The 26620-nt window shown below is 35.9% G+C and overlaps 1 protein-coding gene across 1 annotated transcript in view; it reads right to left on the bottom strand.

Moving 5' to 3' along the window:
- Positions 1-217: 217 nt before the first annotated feature.
- Positions 218-26620, bottom strand: part of ENPP3 (ectonucleotide pyrophosphatase/phosphodiesterase 3) — an 82657-nt gene continuing 56254 nt past the window's right edge. The window contains exons 16-25 of the mRNA XM_052645924.1: positions 25406-25472; positions 23951-24038; positions 21901-22079; positions 20214-20265; positions 18347-18501; positions 11712-11847; positions 9720-9797; positions 8905-9037; positions 7069-7225; positions 218-388 (exon numbers count right to left, since the gene is read on the bottom strand). Of these exons, the coding sequence (XP_052501884.1) occupies positions 218-388; positions 7069-7225; positions 8905-9037; positions 9720-9797; positions 11712-11847; positions 18347-18501; positions 20214-20265; positions 21901-22079; positions 23951-24038; positions 25406-25472 (1216 nt within the window). The remainder of the gene's footprint in view (positions 389-7068; positions 7226-8904; positions 9038-9719; positions 9798-11711; positions 11848-18346; positions 18502-20213; positions 20266-21900; positions 22080-23950; positions 24039-25405; positions 25473-26620) is intronic.

Here is a 26620-nt window from a genome sequence, read left to right as displayed (position 1 = left end):
TATAAATGAGATAATAAGGAAGGAATAACAGCACAGTCTGTGCAAACTGTGTAACTTTAAAACATTATAGTTTTATATAAATGAAAGAGAGAAAGGAATAATTAAAATTACACAATACAGCTTTTAGTGGAGTTAAGGAAAACAGAAAATTTTATTTTATGGTCTTCAACAGGAAAAAAATCATTTACAATTTGCCAAAGTTGTTTTATATATTAAGTTAAATAACGGTTTCAAATACAGGCAAATATGTCTTTAGTTGCAAAATTTCAGAGACAGGCTGTGCTTTTTCTTGATAAAAGTCAAGTCCAGTAAGAAGTTCCACATCACGCACGCGGGCAGTATGTGCATTGAATCTTTCTTCAACCCAAAGAGATTCTGGTTTATTTTCCTGAAACAGAAAAGCAAAAGATTATTTCCCCTGGAGCATGATTTTTCATCAACAGAAAATTCTTTTATTACTTAGAAGTTGTCCCTTTTTCCCATGGTTTTTTTGTTTGCTTGTTTTTTTCTCAGGTATATTGACATAGAACATTATATTAGCTTAAAATATCCAACTCATTGATTTGACATTTGTTCGTATGGTTTTTACTGCCTTAAATCTTAATTTGATAGAGCTAAATTTTGCTGTATGTTAACGTAAAAAGAAAGACGCAAGTACAAACTATACGATAGCAAATACAGACTGCCATAAAGTAGAGCCACTTTTATATTTACTTCAGATATAACTTTTTAAAGAAATTAAACATTGACTATGAAGTCAGGTCTTACTCAGAGGAAATCATTTTCATGAGTCAGTGTGAATCCAGTCTGTGTGTTTTTTTAACTTTTACTGAACATCAATATAAAATATATAGCATTGATTTATGTTTTCAAACTTATATAAATGATATAAATGAGATTCTATACTTTTTCATTCAATTTTATGTTTGTAATCTATTCATAGTGAAATATCTAAAGCTAGTTAAATCATCTATTTTTAGCTATGGTTTGTGGCAGCTGAGTTTATATTTTCATTGACATATTGATAGTATTTTTGGCATTATAAATAATAGTGTCATGAATAAATTGGCAAATGTCTTCTATGTTTAAGAACATGAGTTTCTAGGATATATAAACATGGAGTATATGCCACTTTAATTTTACTAAATAGTAAACCTAACACTCCTCAAAGAGTCGGACATGACTGAGCGACTGAACTGAACACTCTTCAAAGTGTATACAACAATCTACACTTCCACTGACAGTGGAGGATAATCCCCATTTCCCCACATCCTTGCCAAACCATGTTGCGAAATAGTGCTTTATCCATGTTTAAAGTTTATTACTCTGAGTATTATTGAGTGTCTTTTCAGATATTTCTTGGCCATTTGACTTTCAGTAGGTTTTTAACTAAAAATAAAAAATAGTATATTGAAAAAAATATAAATAGCATAGTAAAAAAAACTTTACCATAAACATTATACACACACACACATATATATATGGGTTAGTTCAATAATTTGGAGCCATGGATTGCTATGAAATTCCTTATTCTTTATTTTTGACTTTTCTGACAGTCATATGAAGTTGCTAAATTTCTAGCTATTTTTTAAAGTAAGAACGTTTACAAGTTCGTTAATTAGATGAGTCTGCATGGATAACTTTCAATTAACTTTAGCATACTTGTTCACTTGTTTTTTAAATATGCAAGTTTAAAATAGGCAGCTACTATTTGAGCCAGAGGAAGTATAAGAGGAAATCACTGTTTCAAACCTCTAAAGTATTTTTCCAGGTAAGATTCATGAGGTGAGTTATTGTTTGTTAAATAAATATGTGATGTGCTAATTTTAACTCATATTTCTAATGGGAATCAAATTCAGTCTTTTCTTCCTGCCTTCACTCTTTAGGGCTTTCCCCATAGCTCAATTTGTAAAGAATCTGCCTGTAATGCAGGAGACCCTGGTTCGATTCCTGGATCAGGAAGATCCCCTGGAGAAGCGAAAGGCTACCCACTCCAGTATTCTGGCCTGGAGAATTCCATGGACTGTATAATCCATGGGGTGGCAAAGAGTTGGACATGACTGAACGGCTTTCATTTCACTTTTTCACATTTTAGCAACATTGAATGGTTTTGATCACTTTTCCCAGAAAGTTTTCTCCCATTTGGCTTTTATTATTCTATTTTCTCCTGGCTTATTTGGTATCCATGTAACTGAATGTTTAGTGAACACCTGACAATCTTTTGTAAAACTGCAAAGAAATGATCTTAAAGAACAACATAATTATACCTAGGCAGGGGTAATACTCAAGCTATTTCATATCAGAAATGAAATGGTTGGTTCACCAGCACCAACCAATCTGAACAGCATTCAGCTATAGACAACTGCTCTAGTGTACCAATGCATCCCGAAAGAATAGAAGCCTTGTGTATATTGAGTTTCTATGAACCACATTTAAATATATGCTTTTGATCATTTACATAATCTATTTATTAATCTATATGTATTATACCTACTACATAAAATTGTATACACCCCAAATAAAACTCAATTTGTAAGTTTTTTGAGGTGATATCAGTTTCAGTGTTTTTTTCTCCTAACTACTTCCTTATTCACTTATATATAGTCTGGTCATTGCTGGCATCACACTAATGAAACCATCTAGACGAGGATCGCCTAACTTAGTGGGATTTTTGTAGCCCTTTCGCTTAGCTGTTTTGAAAGTTCCTTCTTTATCTTCCATAGCTCTGCTCCCTTATTCAATGACACCTTCTGTTTCCTCAGCTCACTTCAGTTTTTTGCCCTCTTGGAAGAACAGACATCTGATCTTTGGGCCTTCTCTCTCTACTTTCTTCTGTTCGGCAATTTCATTTCACTCCTGTGATTTAATACAAAATCTATCTCTATAATTCTGATCTCCTCTAAATTCCATACTTGTATTGTCTTATCCCCAATTCTATTTACAATACAATTGTATACCCCCAATTACATTTCCAGGCTTCCCTGGTGGCTCAGATGGTAAAGAATCTGCCTACAATGCAGGAGACCTTGGTTCAATCCCTGGGTCGGAAAGATCCCCGAGAGAAGGAAATGGCAACCCACTCCAGTATTTGGCCTGGAGAATTCCATGGACAGAGAAGCCTGGCTGGCTACAGTCCATAGGATTGCAAAGAGCTGGACATGAGTGAACTACCAAGCATACACACAATTACATTTCCAACATATACTAAGTTAAAACACAGATAGTCACGTGGACTTACAGCAACATTCTCATTTATCTGACGGGAATTTAATAATACAAAGTTAAGGGAAAAAAGAAAAAGGAGGAAGAGGGAAGAAATGATGGAAGAACAAAGGAAGAAAGAAAATAAGAATCAAGTTCTCTACATCAAGTGTGCGGTGGAATTGTGAATCTACCATTTCTACAAATGGTGTCAGTTGCCTCAAACCTCTTGTAGTGTGAGTACCTCCACAGACTCAGTGATTAGAATATTTAAAAATGCAGAATTTTCATATAGTATAACCCTTAAAGCAAGCTAACTATTTCACAATTTCACAATTAAAGCACAATTTCTTGTTCTAATACTAGTGGAAGTGTTGGCGGATTCTACATCACTCAAACAGTGAAGAATCTGTCTGCAATTCAGGAGACCCAGGTTCTATCCCTGGGGCAGGAAGATCCCCTGGAGAAGAGAATGGCAACCCACGCCAGTATTCTTGCCTGAAGAATTCCATGGACAGATGAGCCTGGTGGGCAATAGTCTATAGGGTTACAAAGAGTCAGACATAACTGAGTGACTAACACTTTAACTTTCTTTTCAAGGTATAGCTTGTGTAGGTACTGTACTTTCTTGGTGATTTGATTCTATGTGATTTTATCTATATACAAGATTTCACTTTATATTGACTTTAGAATGTAACTCCTTCATGAAATGTGATTTCTTTATAATGACCGCCACTTGCTTACTGTTTATTGAGAGTTTTTAGGAATCTATATGAAATATTTAATTTTCACAACAACATCATTAGGGGGTGAATTGTTTCACACATTTGAGGAAAGTGACACTCAGCTGTTTCGCCAAAGAGGCCAGATCAGTAAATGAACTCAGATTTTCAACTCCAAAACCCATGCATTTGCATCCTGTTCTCTACTGTAGCCTCTTAGGTAGTCAACTAACTTCTCAATTGAAGGACCACAAACAACAAATTTATCTTTCACAAAACAACGGATCATTTTCTGTATTTCTTGGCCAGTCACACCTAAATTTTCAGTTACCTGACTTTATCGTCCTGTCTTTCCCTCCTTCATATCAAATTGACAGTCACATGTATCAATGTCACAGCCTCTCTTATAATCATAGCTTGTTTCATATTCAACATGTTATGTCTCATAGTTCTGTTTATCCAGTGTCATGCCCTGATTACTATCCTGTCAATTCTTTAAAGTCTTGGAGTATGTCCAGCTTATTGGTCTTCATGTCTTAGTCAATAGAAATGATGCCTTATTAATTTTGAGATCATCTCCACTGTGGATGCAGAGGAAAAGCTTTGTACCATTTGTGCTTTACCTTGAAGTGTAGGTGGAATTTTTAACAGATTGAGGAGAAAGCCATTCTAGAAGAGAGAAGCTCATGAGCAAGGACATGGAGGTAGGGAAAACCAAGAGCTGGTCAAGTAATTTCAAGAACTTCAGTTGGCCTGGAAGTTGGGTCTGCAAAGTCAACTGAGGGTAAATTGTGAAAAGCCTTAAGTACAGGCTGGGAGATTTTTGTTGTTTTGGTACAGTACTTTTATTCAGGCTTCCCTGGTGACTTAGAGGTTAAAGCATCCACCTGGAATTTGGGAGACCTGGGTTCGATCCCTGGGTCGGGAAGATCCCCTGGAGAAGGAAAATGGCAACTCACTCCAGTACTCTTGCCTGGAGAATCCCATGGAGGGAGGAGCCTGGTAGGCTACAGTCCATGGGGTTGCAAAGAGTCGGACATGACTGAGCGACTTTACTTTCACTTTACTCAGGGTATATAGATAATCAAAGTTTGCAGATGAGAAAATACTTGTAACTGAAAGCTAAATTTTAAGATGAGGAACTTAGTCATGGTATACAGAGGTCAAGGTGAAAAGGACAGGAGACAATGAAGCTACTTAAAATTCATTTTTAAAAGTCCTAATAGAAGGTAATAAGGGCCTAAACTAGGGATAGCAAATAGTTTCTTCTTTGCACACCCGTTATGAGTGGCTACCTAGAACCTCTATGATAAAGAACTATTTATTCCTGATTGAGTGGAAAAGAGTATCATACCCAGAGTGTCAGTCACAGAAGTCTGCCACTAGAAGAGGAAGTGCATAATAATTGCTTCCCCTTGTCTCAACTAAATAAACTTCAGACAAGACAAATGAGAAGAGTGTCAACTATACAACATCTCCTGATAGCTTCTTGTTTGGAAACTCTTCATGGTTCTAGGACTGTGAGTGATCCATTGCTTAGCCTCTGACCTTTGCGCTCCATTTCTAGTCAGTGAAAGCAACCATCAAACACTCAAGTTCAAACCCTATCTTCAAGACTCAGCTAGAATGTTGCTTTCCTTACCAGAAAGTATTTCTCCTTTGAAATACCTGTCCCTCTTTGTGCCACTTATTTTTCTTTTCTCTATTTGACTAGGCTTCTCAGTGCTAGACTATGAGCCTTTTTTTTTTTTTGCTATAATTCATATCTGATTTATTTGTGTATTGCCCAGAGTACATAGCATGATGAAGGCAGTTACATGTTCAATACCTGAAAGAATAGAGAAGAATCTCAACCTGGCCTAGAACTTAAGCTTTAATCCATCCCTAATAGCCCATGGGATTTTCCATGTGAATGCCCATTTCTACAAATCAAATGTGCCTACTCTTAATTATCCTACCTACCTGCCAAAATAGTTCTCATTCCTAACTTCCCTTTCTTTTTCCTAATTGTCTACATTTAAAATCTCTGATTCAGCTTTGACTCTCCATTTTCTTTTGGCTCTTGCATCCAGGCAGTTACCAAGTCCCTCCCTTCATTATCTCCATGGAAAAGTGTTTCTAATCTTTTCATTCTGTTCAAATGATGCCCATCTTTTAGGGCCTTACTTCCACCTCAGTTTATATAACCATTATTGATTATCCCAGCTAGATGTGTTTTGAATTTGAAACAGTATATCCTTATAACAGTATTTGGCAATGAATCCCAACTTTGTAGTGTCTTTTACTTTCTAATTTTAAAAATAATTCTTATATGATCAACTAACCCATTAGTGTGTGTGCATCACATTTACATATATAATTTACATATCAAAGTTATATATGAACTCCTTGAGGGCAGAGACAATATATTCTTCCCTGGTGCATTCTAAAAAGAATCTGTCATGATACTGTGCAGTTACAAGGTATTCAATATATTTGTTGAATGACTTCAGTAAAGATCAATGATCAGGATGCATATTTTTTCTATGAAGAACATATATGAAGTCAAAGTAAATATTTACATGTAATTTGCCTTGATCCACAAGATTTTGAAGTGGCCTAGTACATGATATTAAACAAGGAATGTCATTTGAACCAACTTATTTTGTAAATATATGTATATATTTAGGAAAATATACATATATACATAATATATATGTATATTTTCAGACCTCATGTTTCAAGTTGATGGGATTTTTATATTTATGTATTCACTTAGGAAGCATTAATTTCGTGCCAACATTGGGACAGAACCTTAAGGTATGCATTCAGAATAAAAGATTAATAAGCTACAACCCTTCCCTTATTAGTGAATGTGAGTAAATATATCTAAACAAAATATATATGACAAGCATATATAAACACATGTTCATGTAAGCATGTACATGTTTACATTAATATTTAAATATTCATGTTTAAATTAATGTTAATTACATAGAGATCAGTAGTCTAAGGGAAAGTTCAAAAACGAGGTCACATTTAGTATGACTCTAACCTAGGAAACACCTAAAATATGTACTGTAGTCAGAACCACCTTATGAAAGCCCAGATGAGCTCTGATGAATCATTTTCTCTGGGCCCAGGGCCTCTCTGGGGGCATACTCACAGGACAACTTTCCACATTGGTAGGTCGATGAGGGATGACAAAGGGTAAGACGTCCAACCAGCCAGTGCAGGCATCAGGGGTTTGGCTCTGATTTTTACAACTAGTCAACACCACGAAGTAGTGCGTTGGAATGGGAACACTGGTGTTGACTGCATAGCTAAAAGCATAATTGAAAACATTTGATGTTATTGTACTTTTGCTTCTGAAGATTATGTGTCTATATATATATATATATATATATATATTTTTTAAGAAACACCAAGGTAAAATTATAGCTAAAGAAAGTAAATAAATAGAAAATATAAAATCTTATCACACATTTTTAAACCTTGTTGAGCCAGAATCAAGATTTACAGAAGTCCAAGCTTGGTCATTCTACCATGGAAAATATTAGAATACAAAGAAAAGCAGAGCATGATATTCTGCCTCCCAGTTTTGTTGACTTTATACTTTCTAGTGACATTTCCTAATAGAGCAGGGGCTGGGAATGAAGGATCTGGGATTCCAAGACTAGCCGCACACTTCTACTAGACATAGGATGTGTACTAATCCTCTAATATTCTATGACTGTCTAAGTTTCCTCAGCTTTAACATGGAGGTGATCCTGCGGTACCATTTTCACAGCATAGACAGGGATAAATTCATACAACTGATCTGACAGCCCTTTAGTCTCAGATAACAAACATAAAAGTGCCTTTAAAAGTTTCAAGTGCCAAATAAAGGTAAGCTATTACTGTGAGTCCACTAACAGGAAAATGAACTGGTATAAGTATGGTATAACTGGTATAACTATGTTACTGTGATTTAGAATCAGAGCTAGACTGCCTGGGTTCTGGCTTTACTACTTAGCTATGGAACGTACAAGTTTCTTAACCTCTCTGTGCTTCAGTTTCTTATTCTAAATGGGAGCTAATGGAATTTAACATGAGGATCTTTCTCAGATTAAATAAAGTATCTGTAAATGCTTAGAAGCGTACCTAGCTTGGAGTAAAGTGCTATCAAACATTTGCTAGAATTATTAAATGGAGAAAGACAGGATCAATAAACACTGACATAAGGACAAGGCAAACAAAATTTAAAAGGTGACAAGCTTAATTAGTGGTCATAAATGTTATCTTATCAGAAGGTATAAGTAGAGATCATTGTTTTACATAGTCTAGGCTTAGACATTACCATAGTTTAGTACATTTAGTTTAGTACATTTCTATTATCTATTTTGATAATAGAAAAATCATGGATGACACTTCAACTCTCTGTTCCTGAGACCTGGATTCAGGAGTAATCCTTAGCAATCTATATGACTAGGTTTAGTACAAAAATATACAGCTTAGTTTACAAAGACAGTTGTAAATATAAAGTTTATAAAGATAAACAGGACTAGTTTTCTACAGGACACCTATAATCTCTCCTGGGAGATACTTTCATGAATCATCCACTATTTGAAATATTGGGCAATATTTTGAATAGTCACTTCTTGATTTTTTTTTATTTATTGCTGAAATGGTTCTCTACTTTCTGATAGCACAGTGAGCATTCCCTGCTTCCTTAGCTGCCACAAAACTATGTTTTCCTTTCTCATTAGCTGAGAAATTTTCCAAATAAAAAATTTGCTAAACCTTTCCTGGACATTTTTTTCTTTGCCTGTTGGTTTAAGTCTTTACCATATAAAATTTTTGTGAATTCTTTTGATAGACTAGTTGAAAATAGTCAACAATTATATTTCTACATAAATATGTTATATAATAGAATACTGAGTTTTAATTTAAAATATTTAGGTTTCCCCTTATGATACCCTATTGCTAAATCAAAATGTCCATTTGGTTTCAAATTACTTACGCTGCAATTTCATCTGGAGCATCAAAATGGCCATCATAATCATAATCAAATATTGGTCCACTAACCACATTGACTCCATTTCTTTCCATGGCATATTTTACAAGGAGAACACTATGGAAGTAATTCCACATGGCTAAAAATAAAGGAATAAAGTGCTTAAAATATCTACCTTTATTGAACATGGAAATATTTTCTATTATAAACAAGTACATTTAAATAACATCCAATTCTACTTCAATACTTGTCAGTGGTCACTGAGGAATTCTGCAAAACAGTCTAAGCAGCAAAACTAAATAGCCACATCCATGGTAGGTATTGTTGTTGATGTAGTTGCAGTCTTGAAATTATAGTTAAATATGTCTCCGAAGGCCTTCCGAGGGCTGAACTGCTTTGGAGACAATATTAAACAATGATCAGAACATACATACTGCCTTTTAAATTATGACTCAGGATGAACACATTTCATTTACTTATGGTGAGTGTCAGAAAAATTTTATTTTGTATGGAAATAATACATTTGCATTATTACATACAATTGTACATATATAAATACAAATGTGTACAATTTTTAAAAGTTTTATTTTGTGATTATCTCTTTACAGTAAAATTAGGATTAAAATATTATCAAATTTCTAGCAACAAGTTGCCCAAAGTTCAAGTAAGGTGAAAAGAATTTATGTTAAATATCCTTCCTGTTTCAATATTTAAAACATAAGAACAAAATGACTAGTAACATAAACAAATTTCAGTTAAGGATGTGTCTAGTTTAGAAATTCAAAGAGTCACCAAAATTAATAATCTAAGTATATACTTACTTTTGAATGCTTCATACATAGGGACCAAATTACTTGTAATTAAAGCATCATATTGACTGTTGGAAGTTCTATTGTTTGCTGCAAAACAAATAAATCTTATTAACTCTAGCTACAAAAGAATATATAGCATTCTATATAATAGGCCTATTACTATTACATTTTAATGTAAATTTATTAACACACAAAACACAGAGTCACAAAACACTCTCTGGTAGACGTCATTCATAATTCAGGCAGTCTTATGCATCTGATACCTTGCAGATGGTTGGTGACCCTCAAGAAGATATGTCCATGTCCTATCGTCCCATCACCTCAGAAGGTGATAGGTAGAAAAATAGTGTCTTCACAAATGTAATTAAATTAAGGCTTCAAGATAAGATTATACTGAATTTACAAAGAAAGTGAATGTTTTAGTTGCTCAGTTGTGCCCAACTCTTAATGCAGCCCACCAGGCTCCTCTGTCCATGGAATTCCCTAGGCCTTGTAATTGGCTTTGAAGACTCAGGGACATGACGTCTAGCAGAGTGTGTGCTGGGTGTGTGTACTCTGGACCCAGAATACTGGGGTTGGAATCCCAGCTCTGCTGCCCACCAGCTGACCCACTTGGGCAATATGCTATGTCTCTCTGTGCTTCATTTGTCTCATAGCATCTCTCGCTGAAATATTGAGAGGATTTAAATTCCTGCAAGCCTATGAGTGTTTCTTATAACACTATTTTTATTTAAACTGCACTTGGCTACCTTAACTAATACTCTATTGAAAGGCCAATGTATGGGCACCGAAAGGAAAAGAGAAGCAAGATTTTTTGGCTTTTTTCTTAAAGATTTCAGATGCTGTTCACAGTCCTCAGACCCTCTATAACTTTTCTACTTTTTAAATTAAACTCTGAAAGTTGGAAAGTCAATAAACATTATCTTCTTTTCAGAGAAAAATAAGAATTTGCCCAGAATGGAATTGCTAACAGAATTTGTAATGAAAAATTAGAAGGGAGTTTCATTCTAGCCTTGATATTTTTTGAGACAAGCTGTTTAGCTTTTAATTTCATTTCCTTATCAAGGCAAACATTTATAAATCAACCAATATCTTAAGGCTTAACAGACACTATTTTATGGGTCAATTTAAAAATTTTTGTGGATCAAATGTTGCAACTATTTCAGATTTGTCCTAGGGTTTACATACATTTGATGGAGCTCTAATTGTCTCTAGAGATTATAGTAAGATACATCAATTTATTATCCTAATTCTGTTAGGAATTTTGAATCAATGTAATACTTGCTTTCATTGAGCCTTTTCTCTCCCACTGTAAGCCTCAGAATCTCTGAATTATAAATCTCTAAAGTGACCTTTTTGGTTATGGCTTCCAGAAAACTGAAGCCAAATATCTGGAGAAAACCCTTTCCCAGAAGTTAAAATTGTTGAAAATCTCTTGAGTAAATTAAGGAAATGACAACCCTTGCTGAACAGAGAAGAGATTTGAGTTTTAGAAAAATCACACCGGCTTTTGCATGTTCCCAAGAGAAAAACTTTCTGAAAAAATATTTCAAGTTCATTCAGCTGCTTAATCCACAGTTTAAAGCTGTTGGGTATACAGCGTGAGCAAAAGGCCCAAATTCCAGGCTAATTTGTCTTCATACTCACAGCTGCATTCTCTATGCAAGCCTTAGAATGGAGAAAAAAAAAAAAATTGTTTTTTTAAACGCTTGTGTCCTTCTCCAAAGAGACTTCAGTTTTAAAATTAAACTTAAACCTGCCGAACTTTCTGAACATCTGGGCCAGATCAGAGCTGATGTGTGGTTCCCAGTGCAAAATTTATTAGCTTTTATTATAGCTGTTGCACTGCTCCAGGCTGGCCCACAACCACTGGAAACCTCCTGGGCAGCTAGTTTAGCCCAAGCAGGTAGTTTTGGTGGGGAGCATATGTTTAAGGCACATGCCCACATCCAGCTGATGAGGGCTTTCTAAGCTGCTGCTCTAAAAAAGAGTTATACAAACCAGGAGGATAGAGGAAGCCGTGGGTGATATTCTTGTCTGCTAAAGAGAAGGAACAATTCTGGCTCTCAGAAGGAGCCACCCTGACATCAGCCCGCAGACAGTCTGGGACAGTGGGAGGAAGAGGCGATGTGTCTCCCTGTTGAAAGAGAGAAGAGAAGAAAAAAATGACGCCCACGTGTGGCTCACCCGTCCCCTTATATGGTTTGTAACTTCCCTAGAATGTTTTTCACTTAACCTTTTCCTATTTTCTTAGTGAATCAGGTCTACGCAAGTGATGGAAATGGATGTCTTCAGCAATGTTTTCTTCTGTGGTTCCCTTTTGGTTAGGGACACAGGGAGGGCAAATCAAATACACTTTGGAAAGGATTATTTGCAGAATAAAACCTGAACTGAGTACAGAGAAGTAATGAGAGCTACTCCTAAACATCCAAATCCTTTTGGGATCTAACTTTTAGGTGGTAATTTATATTGTGCTTGCAATTAAAAATTTAAAATAAATATAAACAATTTATATTTAAAATATAGATAGAATTAAGAATAGTATTTTTCAGTTGAACAAGAACTTCTAGTGTTACCTAAGATTAACTTAAAGAAGCTATAGTTGTATGAATTTACTTAATTGGGAACTTTAATAAATTTGTAGCTATGCTTTATTGGTTATGAAATATAAGAATTTTTTTATTTTCTTTGCAACTTTATTTAAAGAATGACACAATAATTTATTTACTAGCTGGTGTCCTATAAATGTGCCACCTAAGTACTTAAGGTGATATAGTATTATATAATCATATTTTGATTAGCATATGAGTATATAAACATTTTGCTATTCATTTAAATTTTTCAGAGATTTTGATTCATAAGCTCTCTATTGCCCTCTGTGTACTTATTTTTTAAAAAAAATCATTTCGCAATTTATAAAAGAGAAGATTAAATTAGAATGTTCTTCCTCTATTCACTATATTGTGTTAAAAGCAAAAATTAGCTATGATGTCTAATAAGGGGGTTGCAAGAGTTGGACTCAACTCAGTGACTAAATCACGACTACCGCTAAAACATATGTGATGATTATTTTATTAATATAGGCATATATCAAATCATCACATTATACACATTATATGTCAATTATATCTCAATAAAGTTGGGGAAAAATAAATAAAATGCACAAGATCAGTTAACAAAGGAAAAGGCAAGTTACACTGTGTGTTATCCCCAAGATGAGATATAGAACAGATGGGAGATGATGAGGGGAAGGACAAGTAGAGAAAGTACCCCTAACATACTGCAGTACTCCAGTTGGAAAAAACTATACAGAAGTTGAGTAAATTTCTCAACTTGATTGTACACAAACATTTATCTTTGCTTCCTTCTGAAATCCTACTAAAAGAACAGTAATAATAAAGACACATAAGAGATGATAAAAATTTTTCAGAAACAGGAAGTTAAAGAAACGTATTTGTTTACTACTGTAACCTTGACTTGGTAAGCCAGTGAACATGGACAAGCAACAGCCTGTAGTTGGGGAAAGCCCAAAGAAGCTGATTCTTACTGTAGGACACCAGAGGCGTAGAACTTGGGAGTCTCCTAACAACAGGGGATGTGTGTAAAGTTGGAAAGAAGAGGATAGGTTGAAAGTCTGTAAAAGAGGCCAGACAGAATGTTTGCTCACTGGAGAGGCTGAACCAGAAGGACAATCAGGCTAAAGCACACGTACACAGCAATGGAATTAAATTTAAAAGTCTATGTACTGAATGGTAAGATTCCCTCCTGTCTCATCGTCCCTGTGTATGTTGATTCAGATTAGAAGTGTCCTTTCTTTGGAAAACAAACCAGCCTGAAAAGAAAATTAGATACAATTGAGAATCTCCAACGAGATGTCTGGTCCTCCTAATTCATCTATAATGGAGCCTATAGCTTAGTGTTTCACCCTTAAAACATGAGCTGACAGCCAGGGACCATCAGATATATTCGTTGGGGTTGGGAAGAGGAACCAAGAAGAAAAACAGACAATGCAGAGAGTGGAAGAAAACTCTCTTCTTAGCTAGATGAGTGTACATATGGTATCATAAAGAAAGAACAGAAAGCATTTTTAAAGGAAGGAGATAAGAGAAAGTGCTCTTGGGATTTAAAAACATGACAGCAGAAATAAAATTTTCAATAGGCTCTAGAAAATGAAATTGCAGCTATTTCTCAAAAAGTGAATTAAAAACAAGAGATAGAAAAAAGGGAGGAGCATATACAAACATTAGAAGTCTAATATCATTAATTTTGAAGAAAACATATTTCTGAAATTCTAAAGCTATTCCATAATTATGCATATTATTTAGAATAAAAACATTTTGAGATGCACATTTGAGATGAAGTCTCAAATATATATCTTCCCTTCTTCCTTTCTTAGGAAGCTCCTCAGTGATATAGCCACCAAAACAAGGAGTAGATTAAGAAATATGAAGGTATTTGTTTTAGATACAGTATATCCACTCTCACCATTTATTTCATTGTCCTGTTGGTGATGGACACTAGAATGCTAAAAGCATTTGTTCATATTCTTTTAAAAACATAAATTGAATAATTCTGAATGACCAGGTTTCTTTGCTTGGTAGAAAGGGGCACATAAAGATGTTGCAGGGACTTCCCTGGTGGTTCAATGGTTAAGACTTCATGCTTCCATTGCAGAGGGCAGGGGTTCAGTTTCTGGTGAAGGAGGTTCTGCATGCCACTAGGTATGGCCAAAAAAAGATGTTGCGAAGTGAGAGAACCAGGGAGACTTACAGCTAACCCAGTAAACCATATGGACACCCAGAATATTGAGTTGATGTTTCATCCTGCCATCTTTTCTGAGTTCCTTAGAGTTTTTTTAAGTCAGAGGATAGAAAGTCAGGAAAACAATAAATAGAACTCAGACACTCAGATGAAATCTGAACTCTCTAGCTCTCAAAATTCTTCAAGGGAAGTAGATGATGAACACAGACAGGAAAGTGAGATACTTTCTGGTTGGGCATGAAGACAAAGCAGAACTTAAAAAGGGATAAAATCATTTTTATTGAAATTATAAACTCTCCTTATCTGTAGGCTGAATGTCAAAGCTAAAACATATTTATAGGAAGATGGAAGAACTGCTATCTTGCTTTATGGTAAGAATAACAATTATACACATTTTAGAATTATTTTTCTGGTCATATCATTTTTTTTTCTATAGGGAAAAATATTTATTACAGTTCAAAAAAATCTTTTGCAATACACAACAATGTCCCTAGTTTTTAAAGACTCACAAAACATATTTGGGTCATAATTTATAATATCACTGCTAACAAGCTTTAGAAACAAAAAGGCTTTGTAAATATTCCATCATTTGAAATTTATACATATGTATACACGTGTACATATTTGTATATATATATATCCTTCTCCCTATATATAGGCAGAGGGAGATATCTTTCAAAGTGTCCTTGATTTTCTTCTCTGAAAAAGCCTTTTGACTTCATATTCAATTTCTGAATTGTATATGCTAAATAACAATTGTAATTTTTGCTATTATTTTAAATTTTCATCTAGCAACAACAACAAAAAAAATGAACACCTTACATCTTCCTGCTGAGGAAGCACAAAAGCAAAATCCTTATACAGTCTGATCAACCTTAACAGTTTTGAAGCAATTGCTCTAGGACCTTGATTTCAAATCACAACTACTTCCCCAAAACTCTTCTGAGATAATAACAACAACAATTAGAAAACCCACCAAAGCCACAGAAAAACAAAAGCTCCATAAAACTTAAAAACACAAGCCAATTGGGTCCACGCTCCAAAAAGTGCTTATTTAAAGTCTGATTTTTCAAACACAGGGCTGATTTACAACATTTTTTATGTGAATCTCAAAACATCCTTGTATGTAATTTTCTTGAACCACAACATACTAACAGAGTAATTTCTGAATTAGAAAGCAGAAAATTGCTAGAATTCCATCCTGTCACATGGAGGGAGAAATACACAAGCAGTTCTGTGGGACCAGTGAAAGGACAGGAACTTTGGGTAACAAAGACGCTCGTTTTAAAACAATAACAAAAAAAGAATTGTACTAAACTCCTAGTCTGAGCCCACTTAAAATCTCTCTGCCTCTGGTTTCCGCTAAAGCTCATATAAATTCAGGAATGCAAGACAGCAGGGGAAAGTATTAGAAACATAAACATTCCCCTTACCAGCACATAATCCCAGGTACCTAGATTTTTCAAAAGAGAATTGACTAATAAAACTGGCCATGAACATACTGCCCCTCTCAAAATCAAAAACAAACAGAAATTAGTTTTAAGGAATGAATAACTTCATATTTGTTTCATAATATGCTTCACAGTATGTTCACTGTATGAAAATCACAAATAACTGAACACTGTGCCTATTAAGAAATTGATGTCGCCATTAACCATACATATGAACTCAGGTAACTTTGTAAAATATTTGCCAACATTGGAAAACAACATGAGTGCTTGTCTACCACTGGCCACAATTAAACCATTGTCAGCAGGAGAGTTGGCTTTGAGAACAAATAAAGCCTTAATTAGTTGTGGGAAAACATGCTTATTTTTCTCCAAAACTCTTGAATTGGAACAAGAAGAGTAAATAAACTGGATACCACCGATCACTTCCTTTCCATAAAAAGAGATGGAATATCTGTATCCTTAGCAAAGAACAGTAATAAGTAGGGGTTTGTCATCAGAATCTTTGTATCTAAAATACCAATTTTCTCTACAAAAAATAGCTTCCTGATTATTTACCTTTGTGGTTGGGAGTACTGCTTTCTCTTTAGCTCTTTAAAAATAATGGTTGGGATTAATTTATCCAGTGTATTCACTTAGTAAACTTTTACTGGGCAGCTGTATGGTCCTGGGGAATGCCTTAAATAAAACCATTCCTGCCATGAATGAGTGCTTGGGTTGATATTTGGCAGATTGATTTTTGCTTTTATTTATTTTTTCCTAATTGTTAATGAGGTTCAATTGCTTGGTCCTTATCTTTTGCCCATTTATTAAGTAAGATGCTTGTGATTCTCTTGTTTATAGGCAGAAATTTACAGCCTGTTCTGGATCCTAAGTACTATTCTGTATACTCATCACTTATGGTGGTGCTTTAGTCACTAAGCAGGTCCAAGTGCTTGTGACCCCATGGACTGTGGCCTGCCAGGCTCCTCTGTCCATGGGATTTCCTAGGCAAGAATACTGGAGTGGGTTGCCATTTCCTTCTCCTGTATATTCATCATTTGTTTCTTATATGAAATGCAAATCCATCCATCACTTAGTTTTTTGCCACACATTAATGTAAATTAATCAATTTCCTTTGAATTATTTTAGTTTTTGTTGTTGTTCTATGTACTAAGAATTCCTTCCTTATCCTAAGGCCATAGAGATATACACAAGAGAAAATATGGGTTTGCTGTTCACATCTGGGTCTATAATTTCACCAGTAATTTAATTTTGTATATGATGTCAAGTAAGGAGCTGAGATTCTTTTTTTCTTATGGAAGCCAATTGTCCCAGTGACATTAATTGAAAAGGAGTTTGCCAAATAGTAAACAAGAACAGAGGATTGAAACAATTGGATTCTCAACTTCAATCTGGAGAGACCTGACCCCTATTATATGCATAGAAGTCTAGCCTGACTTCTTAGAGTGCTAAACCCTATAGGAGAAAATTACCTCTTATTCACGTTATGTTTATTGTACCTACCATGGTACACAACAGATAGTATAGTATTTTAAAGTAATCAAATAAATAACAAAACCTTTTATAAATAAATTACCATCACCTCTTAGGTGCACCCACCAATACTTGGGAAATACCAAATGAAACGTGTGCCTCTGTACTTCCTGTTGCTTCTCTTTGAAACCTTTTTTCTGCCTGCCATACCAGTTGGCCAACTGGCCTGTAAACACTCTACTTTCTTCAAGCAAAACACCAAGTATCCCTCTTTTGCATTCATGTAGCACTTGCAAGTATTTGCAAGTAAAACCTGGGACACTGTCTTACAAACCACAAGCCCAGTGGGCTCCTTTTGGTATCTCTACTGGAAATCAAAATTCCGCATTTAAAATGTCAAAGAACTACAAATTGGGTCACTTGTAGTGATGTGGATGAAACTAGAGTCTGTCAAACACGGTAAAGTAAGTTAGAAAGAGTAAAATGAATACCAGATCTTAACACATATGTGGAATCTAGAAGAATGAAACTGATGAACCTATCTGCAGGGCAGGAATAGAGAGAGACACAGATGTAGAGAACAGCTTGTGGACCCAGCAGGGGAAGGAGAGGGTGGCATGAATTGAGAAGGCGGCACTGATACATACACACTAGCATGTGTGAAACAGGCAGCTAGTCGGAAGCTGCTGCACAGCAGAGGGAGCTCAGCTCACTGCTCTCTGATGAGAGAAGGGTGGGATGTGGGGGCTGGGCGGGAGGTTCAAGAAGGAGGGATGTATGCACACATATGGCTGATTCACACTGTTGTACAGCAGAAACTGACACAACATTGTAAAGCAATTATAGTCCAATTTTAAAAATAAATTAAAAAATAGTATCACTCTAAAAGAAAAATCAAACAAACTACAGTTTCTTTCCAGCCTCTGTGGACCAATGGACATGGTAACTTACTGGTTTAGGGACCGTATACGAGCTCCAAAGAGGCATCCTGAGAGTTTTGTCAAATCCACTGACATATTCCTTGTGATAAAGGAGACAGGGCTCCTTGTTCTTCTGTATAAGCCTGGGCCTCCCAAATGGCAAATTTAGTTTCTCTGTTGCTGTTACTAAAATAAAAATAACATAAAATAAAAATGTGAAATTAGCAAATGTTTCTATTGTACAGCCTGGCTCTGAGCTCTTGGCTCAGATGGTAAAGAATCTGCCTGCAATGCAGGAAACTCAGGTTTAATATCTGGGTCAGGAAGATACCCAGGAGAAGGGAATGGCAACCCATTGCAGTAAATAATTGTTGCCTGGAGAATTCCATGGACAGAGGAGCCTGGCAGTCTACAGTCCATGGGGTCTATGCATAGAAACCACCCATCTCTGATGGATTACTATTGTCCAGGTACTCTGGACACGACTGAGTGACTTCACTTTCACTTTTCACTTTCATGCATTGGAGGAGGAAATGGCAACCCACTCCAGTGTTCTTGCCTGGAGAATCCCAGGGATGGGGGAGCCTGGTGGGCTGCTGTCTATGGGGTCACACAGAGTCAGACATGACTGAAGCGACTTAGCAGCAGCAGCTGGTAACTCTTTTACTTATTTAACCTCTTTGCGTCTAACAACAACCCTATGAGGTAGGTGTTATTATTCCATTCTACAAATTATGAAACTAAGGCTTAGATAAATTACTTAGCTAAACAGCTAACAGTTCACAAGACATACTTGAAGAGATAAAACCTTAAAATTAAAAGCACATACTTATAACAAAGATTAATCACTTTGCTGATTGTCCTAGGAAAGAAATTGGAATTTTATTAAAAGTATGTCTTAATGTATTTATTCTTTTTTGTTTGCCATTATATTCCAGATTTCATCAAGCACTGATGGCTAAAAATCCTGCAAAGTATTTATGCCATGGAATAACAATAGATTATAAGATTATCAAAATAGCCAACATATTTCCTGAACTTTTACTGTGTGAAAAGCACTATTCTAAGTACAGACGTATGTTAACTCATTTAATCTTCATAACAGGTCTAAAAATAGGTATTTCCAGTTTACAAATGACAAAACAGGCCTAGAGAGTTTTGTACAAGAATACTTAAAAGACAACATGTTGACAATAGTTAATAATACAGTATTTCGCATTTGAAACTGACTGAAAGCAAACTTTTAAAACCCTAATTATAAGAAAAACAATTATAACTGTGTATGGGGACAGATGTTAAATAGACTTATTGTGATGGTCATTTCACAATAAATATAAATATCAAGCCATTATATTGTATACCTGAAACTACTATAATGTTATATATCAATTATATCACAATTAAAAAATTTTTAAGTAAAAAATAAAAGAGAAAACAGGTAATAACTACATTACTTCAGACCAGACACTTCTAAATTCTTTCTACCCATCCGCTCTTTTAATCTTTACAGTTACATGATATGAGTACTATTTTTATAGGTGAGAAGTCTGAGATACAGAGAGGTTAAGTAATCTGGCCCAGGTTACACAGCTGGCAAGCAGTAACACAGGACTTAAACCCAGGCAATTTGTCTTTTCACATATAAAAAAGTGAATAGAGGATTATAGGTGATGCATAGCCGTTTCAAGGAGTCTGTCCCATCCTTGGAACCATTGCAACTACTGCGTGCTTATGATGTTGTGATTAGATCTGCGGCATTTTTCCCTCCTGTGTGTTGACAATAAAATCTTCACGGTCAAAAGAGACTGTAAGCTTATTTCAGAGAAGCCCCAAAAAGACAATATGGTGTTTTGTTAGGGCTAAACAACAAAGATTTAATATAGTTTCTATTGACTTACTTTCATCTTGGGCGAGATTTAGCATTTGATTCACACGTTCAAGGTCAGAATTCTGCAAGATAATGTGGGAGATGGGGAAGAAGTGAATCAAAGTAACAACATATATTTTACAAGGTACCAAGATTATTTCTGTAGTAATCGCATAAATGTTTTACTACTGAACAAAAAAGTCAGACTAACTTGAGTTTAAATACCAGTTATTTCACTAACTTAAAGATACGGAGATATTACTATTCGCAGGAATACATTTTTTGTGTGGGAAGTTGCAAAGAAAAAATTGATAAGGCTGATCATTTTGACTGTGATTGGAATCAACTACTAAGCTGGGATGACAACATCCCAGGGCTTCTCACGTTTTAATATATGTGCATGCAACTCCTTTGAGGGTCTTGCTTCAATGCAAATTTTGGTTCGGTGTATGCCTGAGCTCAGTAGGGCCTGAGATTCTGAATCTCCAGTCAGCTTGCAAGCCATGCAGATGTTGGTCCTGGGACCACACTTTGAGCAGGAAGGGACCTTCCTTACAGAGAACTTGTGTTTTCCAGTCAGATAGACTGAGCTTCTGAGACACTGGACAATTCATCTAACTTTTCAGAGTCCTCTTTATCTCTAAACAGGGGAATAAAACACCTGCTTCATGACATTTATTATCATTACTTTAAATAGTGGCTCTACTGAGGTTATCTGGAGCAGTAGGAAACCCACACCTTTACTCTGATCTTCAGTGTAGATTAGATTTTTTGCAGGAAGCTTAGATTTTTGTCCCTTTAAATCGTTTTTGGTTGGTAATTTATTTATGCCCTTATTTCTGTGATATAATGTTATTTTGAGGATTAGAGAATGGAAAGTCTTCCCTGTCCCCTGAATGTAAGAAACAACTCTTACCTGAGGCAGCAACTGATTACTTAGCTTTACAACCACCCTTGGAACTTGGCATCAAGTGTACCTTGACATTAGTTTGAGCTTGATAGACTCCTGATAACTGCATTCCAACTCCATTCTGAAATCTCAGCCCTACCCATGTGCTCCAATTCGTGCAGAGGTGTAGGGGCTTTCTCCTTGTATTCTGAGTTCCTGTTCTGATCGCTAGCCTTTGGGAAACCCCTCTTAGCACTGGAATCTCACCTTGTTGAGAGTCTCCGGGAATCTGAAATCCTACTCCTGAACTAGTTTTGGCACTTGACCACTAAAAAGACCTTCCCAGTGCTGACTGTCAACCAGTGTTCAAGCGTTGATCAAATACCTCCCACTGAAAATGCTAGACTTCCTGCTGATCAGACTCAACACCACCTATTCTAGTGGGTGTGTCTGATGCTAGATCTCAGTCCTTGGCCCCTCTAGGTATTATTGTTCTGAAATAACCATGTTTGACCATATGATTCTTACGCTGTAGGAGAGGTATTTTATGAGGGAAATCAAAGAGAGCCCCAGGATTCCACTGTTTTGAATGATCAGGGACAGTTAGCCCACCATGGAGTAACAATTGCCAAATAGTGCTTTCCAGTTTACCAAACATACTCAAAAACTTAATCTTGCAATGTATTTCTTATTTCCAGATAAGGTTCAGAGAAACCACATACTCATTTAGTAAACATCTGAGCTAAATTAGAAACCTGGTTGTTAGCTACCCTGGTTATAGATGAGCTTGCCCTTTACACTCTTATGGATCCATAAAGTTATTACTTACATTTTGTAGTCTGGGGCATGAACATGCTAGAGTATCTGTGGGCAATGGAGCAGTGAAGCCACAAACAGAAAACTTTGACAATTCCTCTGCATGGGACGGTTTATAAAAAGGCACCTTCAGAAGATGGTTTAAACTACCATGGGTACCATTGTTTGGTGCTGGTTGAATGTGTAGCAGATCTGTTTAAAAAATAAATTCAAAGGAGTTTTAAATTAGAAGGCAGCAACATCTATGCAGAAGATGATAGAAAGCAAACACCTGCTATTTACTTCTTTAATAAATTCTGCTGTATATGCCATTTGGTTTACCAGCTTTCCCTTTCCTTCCCAATTTACCTACCTCATCTTTCTAGAAAATAGGAGCCAAAAAAAAAAAAAAAGAGAGAGAGAGAGAAAAAAAGAAAATAGGAACAGTTGCTCTAAATGAGCCGCAGGAATATTCATGAACTGTTTCTGTTCCTCCAGAGAGAAGTATCTTTGCTTAAATGGTCACTTTATGCCTTAAGCATATCATGGATTTCTAGCATAAAAAGCTCTGAGAAGGCAATGGCACCCCACTCCAGTACTGTTGCCTGGAGAATCCCAGGGATGGGGGAACCTGGTGGGCTGCCGTCTATGGGGTTGCACAGAGTCAGACACAACTGAAGCGACTTAGCAGCAGCAGCAGCAGCATAAAAAGCTATACTTTTGGTAAGAACAATTTTGTGTGCTTAGTCGCTCAGTTGTGTCCCACTCTTTGCGACCCCATGGACGGCAGCCCATCAGGCTCTTCTGTCCATGAGATTCTCCAGGCAAGAATACTGGAGTGCGTTGCCATTTCCTTCTCCAGGGGATGTTCCTGACCCAGGGATTGAACCCAGATTGAATCTTCATTGCAGCGGATTTAACTTCTGAGCCACCCTTTCAGTAAAAACAAGTTTAAAGAAGTTAAATAATTTATAATATTACTTGTAGTATATTTGCTTAGTTATAGGAAAGTTCTTTAAGTACAGATACTTTTAAAGTAATAAACTGGTGAACTCTGCTTAAAATAATTTTTCCTATAAAAACAGAACATACAAAGCTTGCACCAACATACCCTTGTTGTACGTGGCTCCTGCTGAGGCCTTCAAAGAGATCTCTCCTAGAACTGCCATCCTCTCTTTTTCCTTTTAAACCCTCCCTGAAAAGGGCTGGCAGCTCTGACCACAAACTCAGCCTTGGGAACCAAGAATTTAAGTTGTTAAGGCTACAACACATTTTTTTTAAATGGATAGTCTTTGGTATCTAAGTCATATTCAATTACCACAGGCCAGTGGCAAGATTAAGAGTGACAATTGGGAGCAAATTTATGTTAACAAATTCCTAAAGTGAAAGGTGAAATTGCAGCTTATTCATTGTCTTGCTAAGTGATGTGTGGTCTGAGGTAAGCATATCAGCAGGAAGGTGGGTTAGATTCCCCAAAACTCCAGTTCTTTAAGGTTTTTAACATTGAGTGTAATAAGTGCTGATCCAAACAGGACTTTTTTTTTTTAACCTCCTTTTATTCCAGAAGCTTTCTGTCTGTAATCACAAGAAAATACTTCTGTTTTTAGGTGTGTTATTCATGTTTTGAGAAGTTGGAAGTGTAATTTTGTTTACCTAAGTTCTATTAAATTTCCATATAGTAACTAACAGAAAAGCTGGTCTCCCAAGGTCTGGTGTTGTTTAGTTACTCAATCGTGTCTGACTCTTGTGACCTCATGGACTGTAGCCCACCAGGCTCCTCTGTCCATGGGATTCTCCAGGCAAGAATACTGGAGCCATTTCCTTCCAAATATTTTCGCCATTTCCTTCTCCTCTCCCAAGGTTTAGTGTCTATCATTACTTTAAAAAACCTCACACTTATAGCTGAATAATTCTGATTAATAAATATTTCTCCCTTGTCTTTTTCTACTTTCTGTCTTCCTAAGGCAGAGCATCTACTTCTAGGATATCACCTAGAAGTGATATCAGCATATCACCAACTTCAAAATTCATATTTTTGAAACTCAATTCACATTTGGTTGTTGAATATATATGGATATACTTACCACATAATAGGTTATAGACTTCAATATTGTCAAATGGTTCAACTTCGGTCTTCTGTTTAAAACTGGGTCCATGTGCCAAAAAGATAGCCTAGGCATTAAAAGTCCAGTTACTAAATGCCATGTAAACTCAAAAACAGATAAGAGACATGATTTAACAACTCTTCTATTCATATCTTATTCCTCTGTAAGGAATGCTTTCCATAATTTATTTTCTTTGCTGTATGTTTTTTTTATTATTAAAGTATAGTTGTTGTACAATATTATATAAGTTACAATGGAGTGATCACAATTTTCAATATTCCATTTATAGTTATCATAAATATTGCCTGCTTTCCAGATTTGAAAATGATTTTTTGCATCATTTCTACCTATGATATTGTACTAAGTGCGATCAAGTATAATCTATACTGTGTTTACTTCTAAATCCACCTACTTCCATAGCATCTCCTATGTCAACAGACCAGGAGAATACAAATAATAGTGGACAATCAATGCCAGCACAGTTCTACAATATCTGGATAATATAAATTAGAAATTCATCACACAAATCATAGGAGAAGGCAATGGCACCCCACTCCAGTACTCCTGCCTGGAAAATCCCATGGACGGAGGAGCCTGGTAGGCTGTAGGTCGGACACGACTGAGCGACTTCACTTTTGACTTTTCACTTTCATGCATTGGAGAAGGAAATGGCAACCCACTCCCGTGTTCTTGCCTGGAGAATCCCAGGGACAGGGGAGCCTGGTGGGCTGCTGTCTATGGGGTCGCACAGAGTCGGGCATGACTGAAGTGACTTAGCAGTAGCACACAAATCATATATTCTTTTTATATTCCTTGCATATCACCATTCATATATATTACTACTACATGACAAAAAATGTTGAAATTTCTAAGCATTGAATTTTTGTACAACTTATATTTGCTCACTGATTTCTCAAATACATCTCTCATTTACTTTTAGGATAAAGAGACCTAAACATTTTTATTTATGTTTAGCTGATTTTGTGTGTTAGTCACTCAGTCATGTCCATCTCTTTGCGACCCTGTGGATTGTAGCCTGCCAGGCTCTTCTGTCCATGGGATTCTCCAGGCAAGAATATGGGAGTGGGTTGCCATTTCCTGCTCTAATTAAAGGTAACTTAATTACATTATGTCTAACAGATCTAATTGTTTTAGAATATAAATAACTAGAAGAACAGAATCAAACATGGGTAAGCAATTATTTTCAGGTGACAGGAATACAAATATACACATATATACCTTCCCAAGATAATCAGCAAAGCATATTGCTTTGTTATGCCAATTCTCTATATACACCTGTTAGAATGAAAACTTCACGAGGGCAGAGGTCTTTATCTGTGTTGTTCACAAATGTATTCAAGAGTCCTGAACATTGTCTGCCACAAAGTAGGTGCTCAATAAATATTTGCTTTAAAAAAGGCAATAAGTTGTTACCTCCATGCTCTTAAACTCATTGTCATAACCATGGTTGCCTCCTCCACAGTACGAATAGTCTCTATTCCTATAAAAAAAATATTATTACACTGTGATCAGTCTATTTTGATATGAGACCTTATTGCAAACTGAGCTTTCTAGGTTTTGATGTGGTTTCTGCTTTTATATAAGTAAAATTTTCTGTCAACAATAGCATAAATATATTTATTTTCATGCTCAAATTCACAGCCACAGAAGAACAAAGAGAATGGTAGGAGAGAAGGAAGGAGAATTCCAGCATCTATAAATAGAATTCAAAAATGTTTGACTCTTAAACATTAAGAGAAAGATAAACAAAGTCACATATTTTTTAAAAAATTGTCTTCAGGCTTACTTGAATGTTTACACAGCCATGTCTGTGTGATTAAGATTAATTTCATTAATATATTTCTTTAAGCATTTCAGTACTTTAAAAATATATCTTTGGAACTGGGGAAAATATAAATTCCTATTTTATGGCTGGTATGTCTAGGGAAATAATATGATAATATGGACAGAGAAAACTCAGGGTAAGTTAATTATAACATTTGAGCAGGAAAAGCCAGTATATTCTTTAAATTCAGAGTTTATATTTAACTTTTGGGATTTTCTTCCATAGGAGGTTGTTCTATTACTTGAAAGACTTTTAAAAATCAATTTATTTGTATTTTGCTTACATTTTCACATTTTAATCTTTGAATTGAGCAATATTAGCTATTTTATATACAGTTTTCATACTTGAAAACTAAATAGTGATAAATGAACCAAAATTATTTAAAGCAGTAAAGGATGAGATGAATGGCATCACTAATTTAACGGACATGAACTTGGGTAAACTCTGGGAGATAGCAAGGGACAAGGAAGCCTGTTGAGCTGCAGTCCAAGGGGTTGCAAAGAGACATGACTTAGCGACTGAACGACAGTTTTATACTGGTTCAAATTAAGTGCGCATGTTGAGTTGCTTTAGTCATGTCTGACTCAGCGACCTTATGGACTGTAGCCTGACTGTAGCTCCTCTCTCCATGAGCTTCTCCAGGCAAGAATCCTGGTGAGGGTTGCCGTGCCCTCCTCCAGGGGATCTTCCTGACCCAGGGGTTGAACCCCGGCCTCATTATGTCTCCTGCACTGGCAGGTGGGTTCTTTACTACTAGCGCCACCTGCGAAGCCCTCAAAGTAGGCCCCCAAGGGAAAATGTCG

Source organism: Budorcas taxicolor, chromosome 9 (genome assembly GCF_023091745.1).
Source record: "Budorcas taxicolor isolate Tak-1 chromosome 9, Takin1.1, whole genome shotgun sequence".
Lineage (NCBI taxonomy): Eukaryota > Metazoa > Chordata > Mammalia > Artiodactyla > Bovidae > Budorcas > Budorcas taxicolor.
The sequence above is the reverse complement of the archived record's forward strand: the minus strand, read 5'-3'. Positions and strand labels throughout refer to the sequence as shown.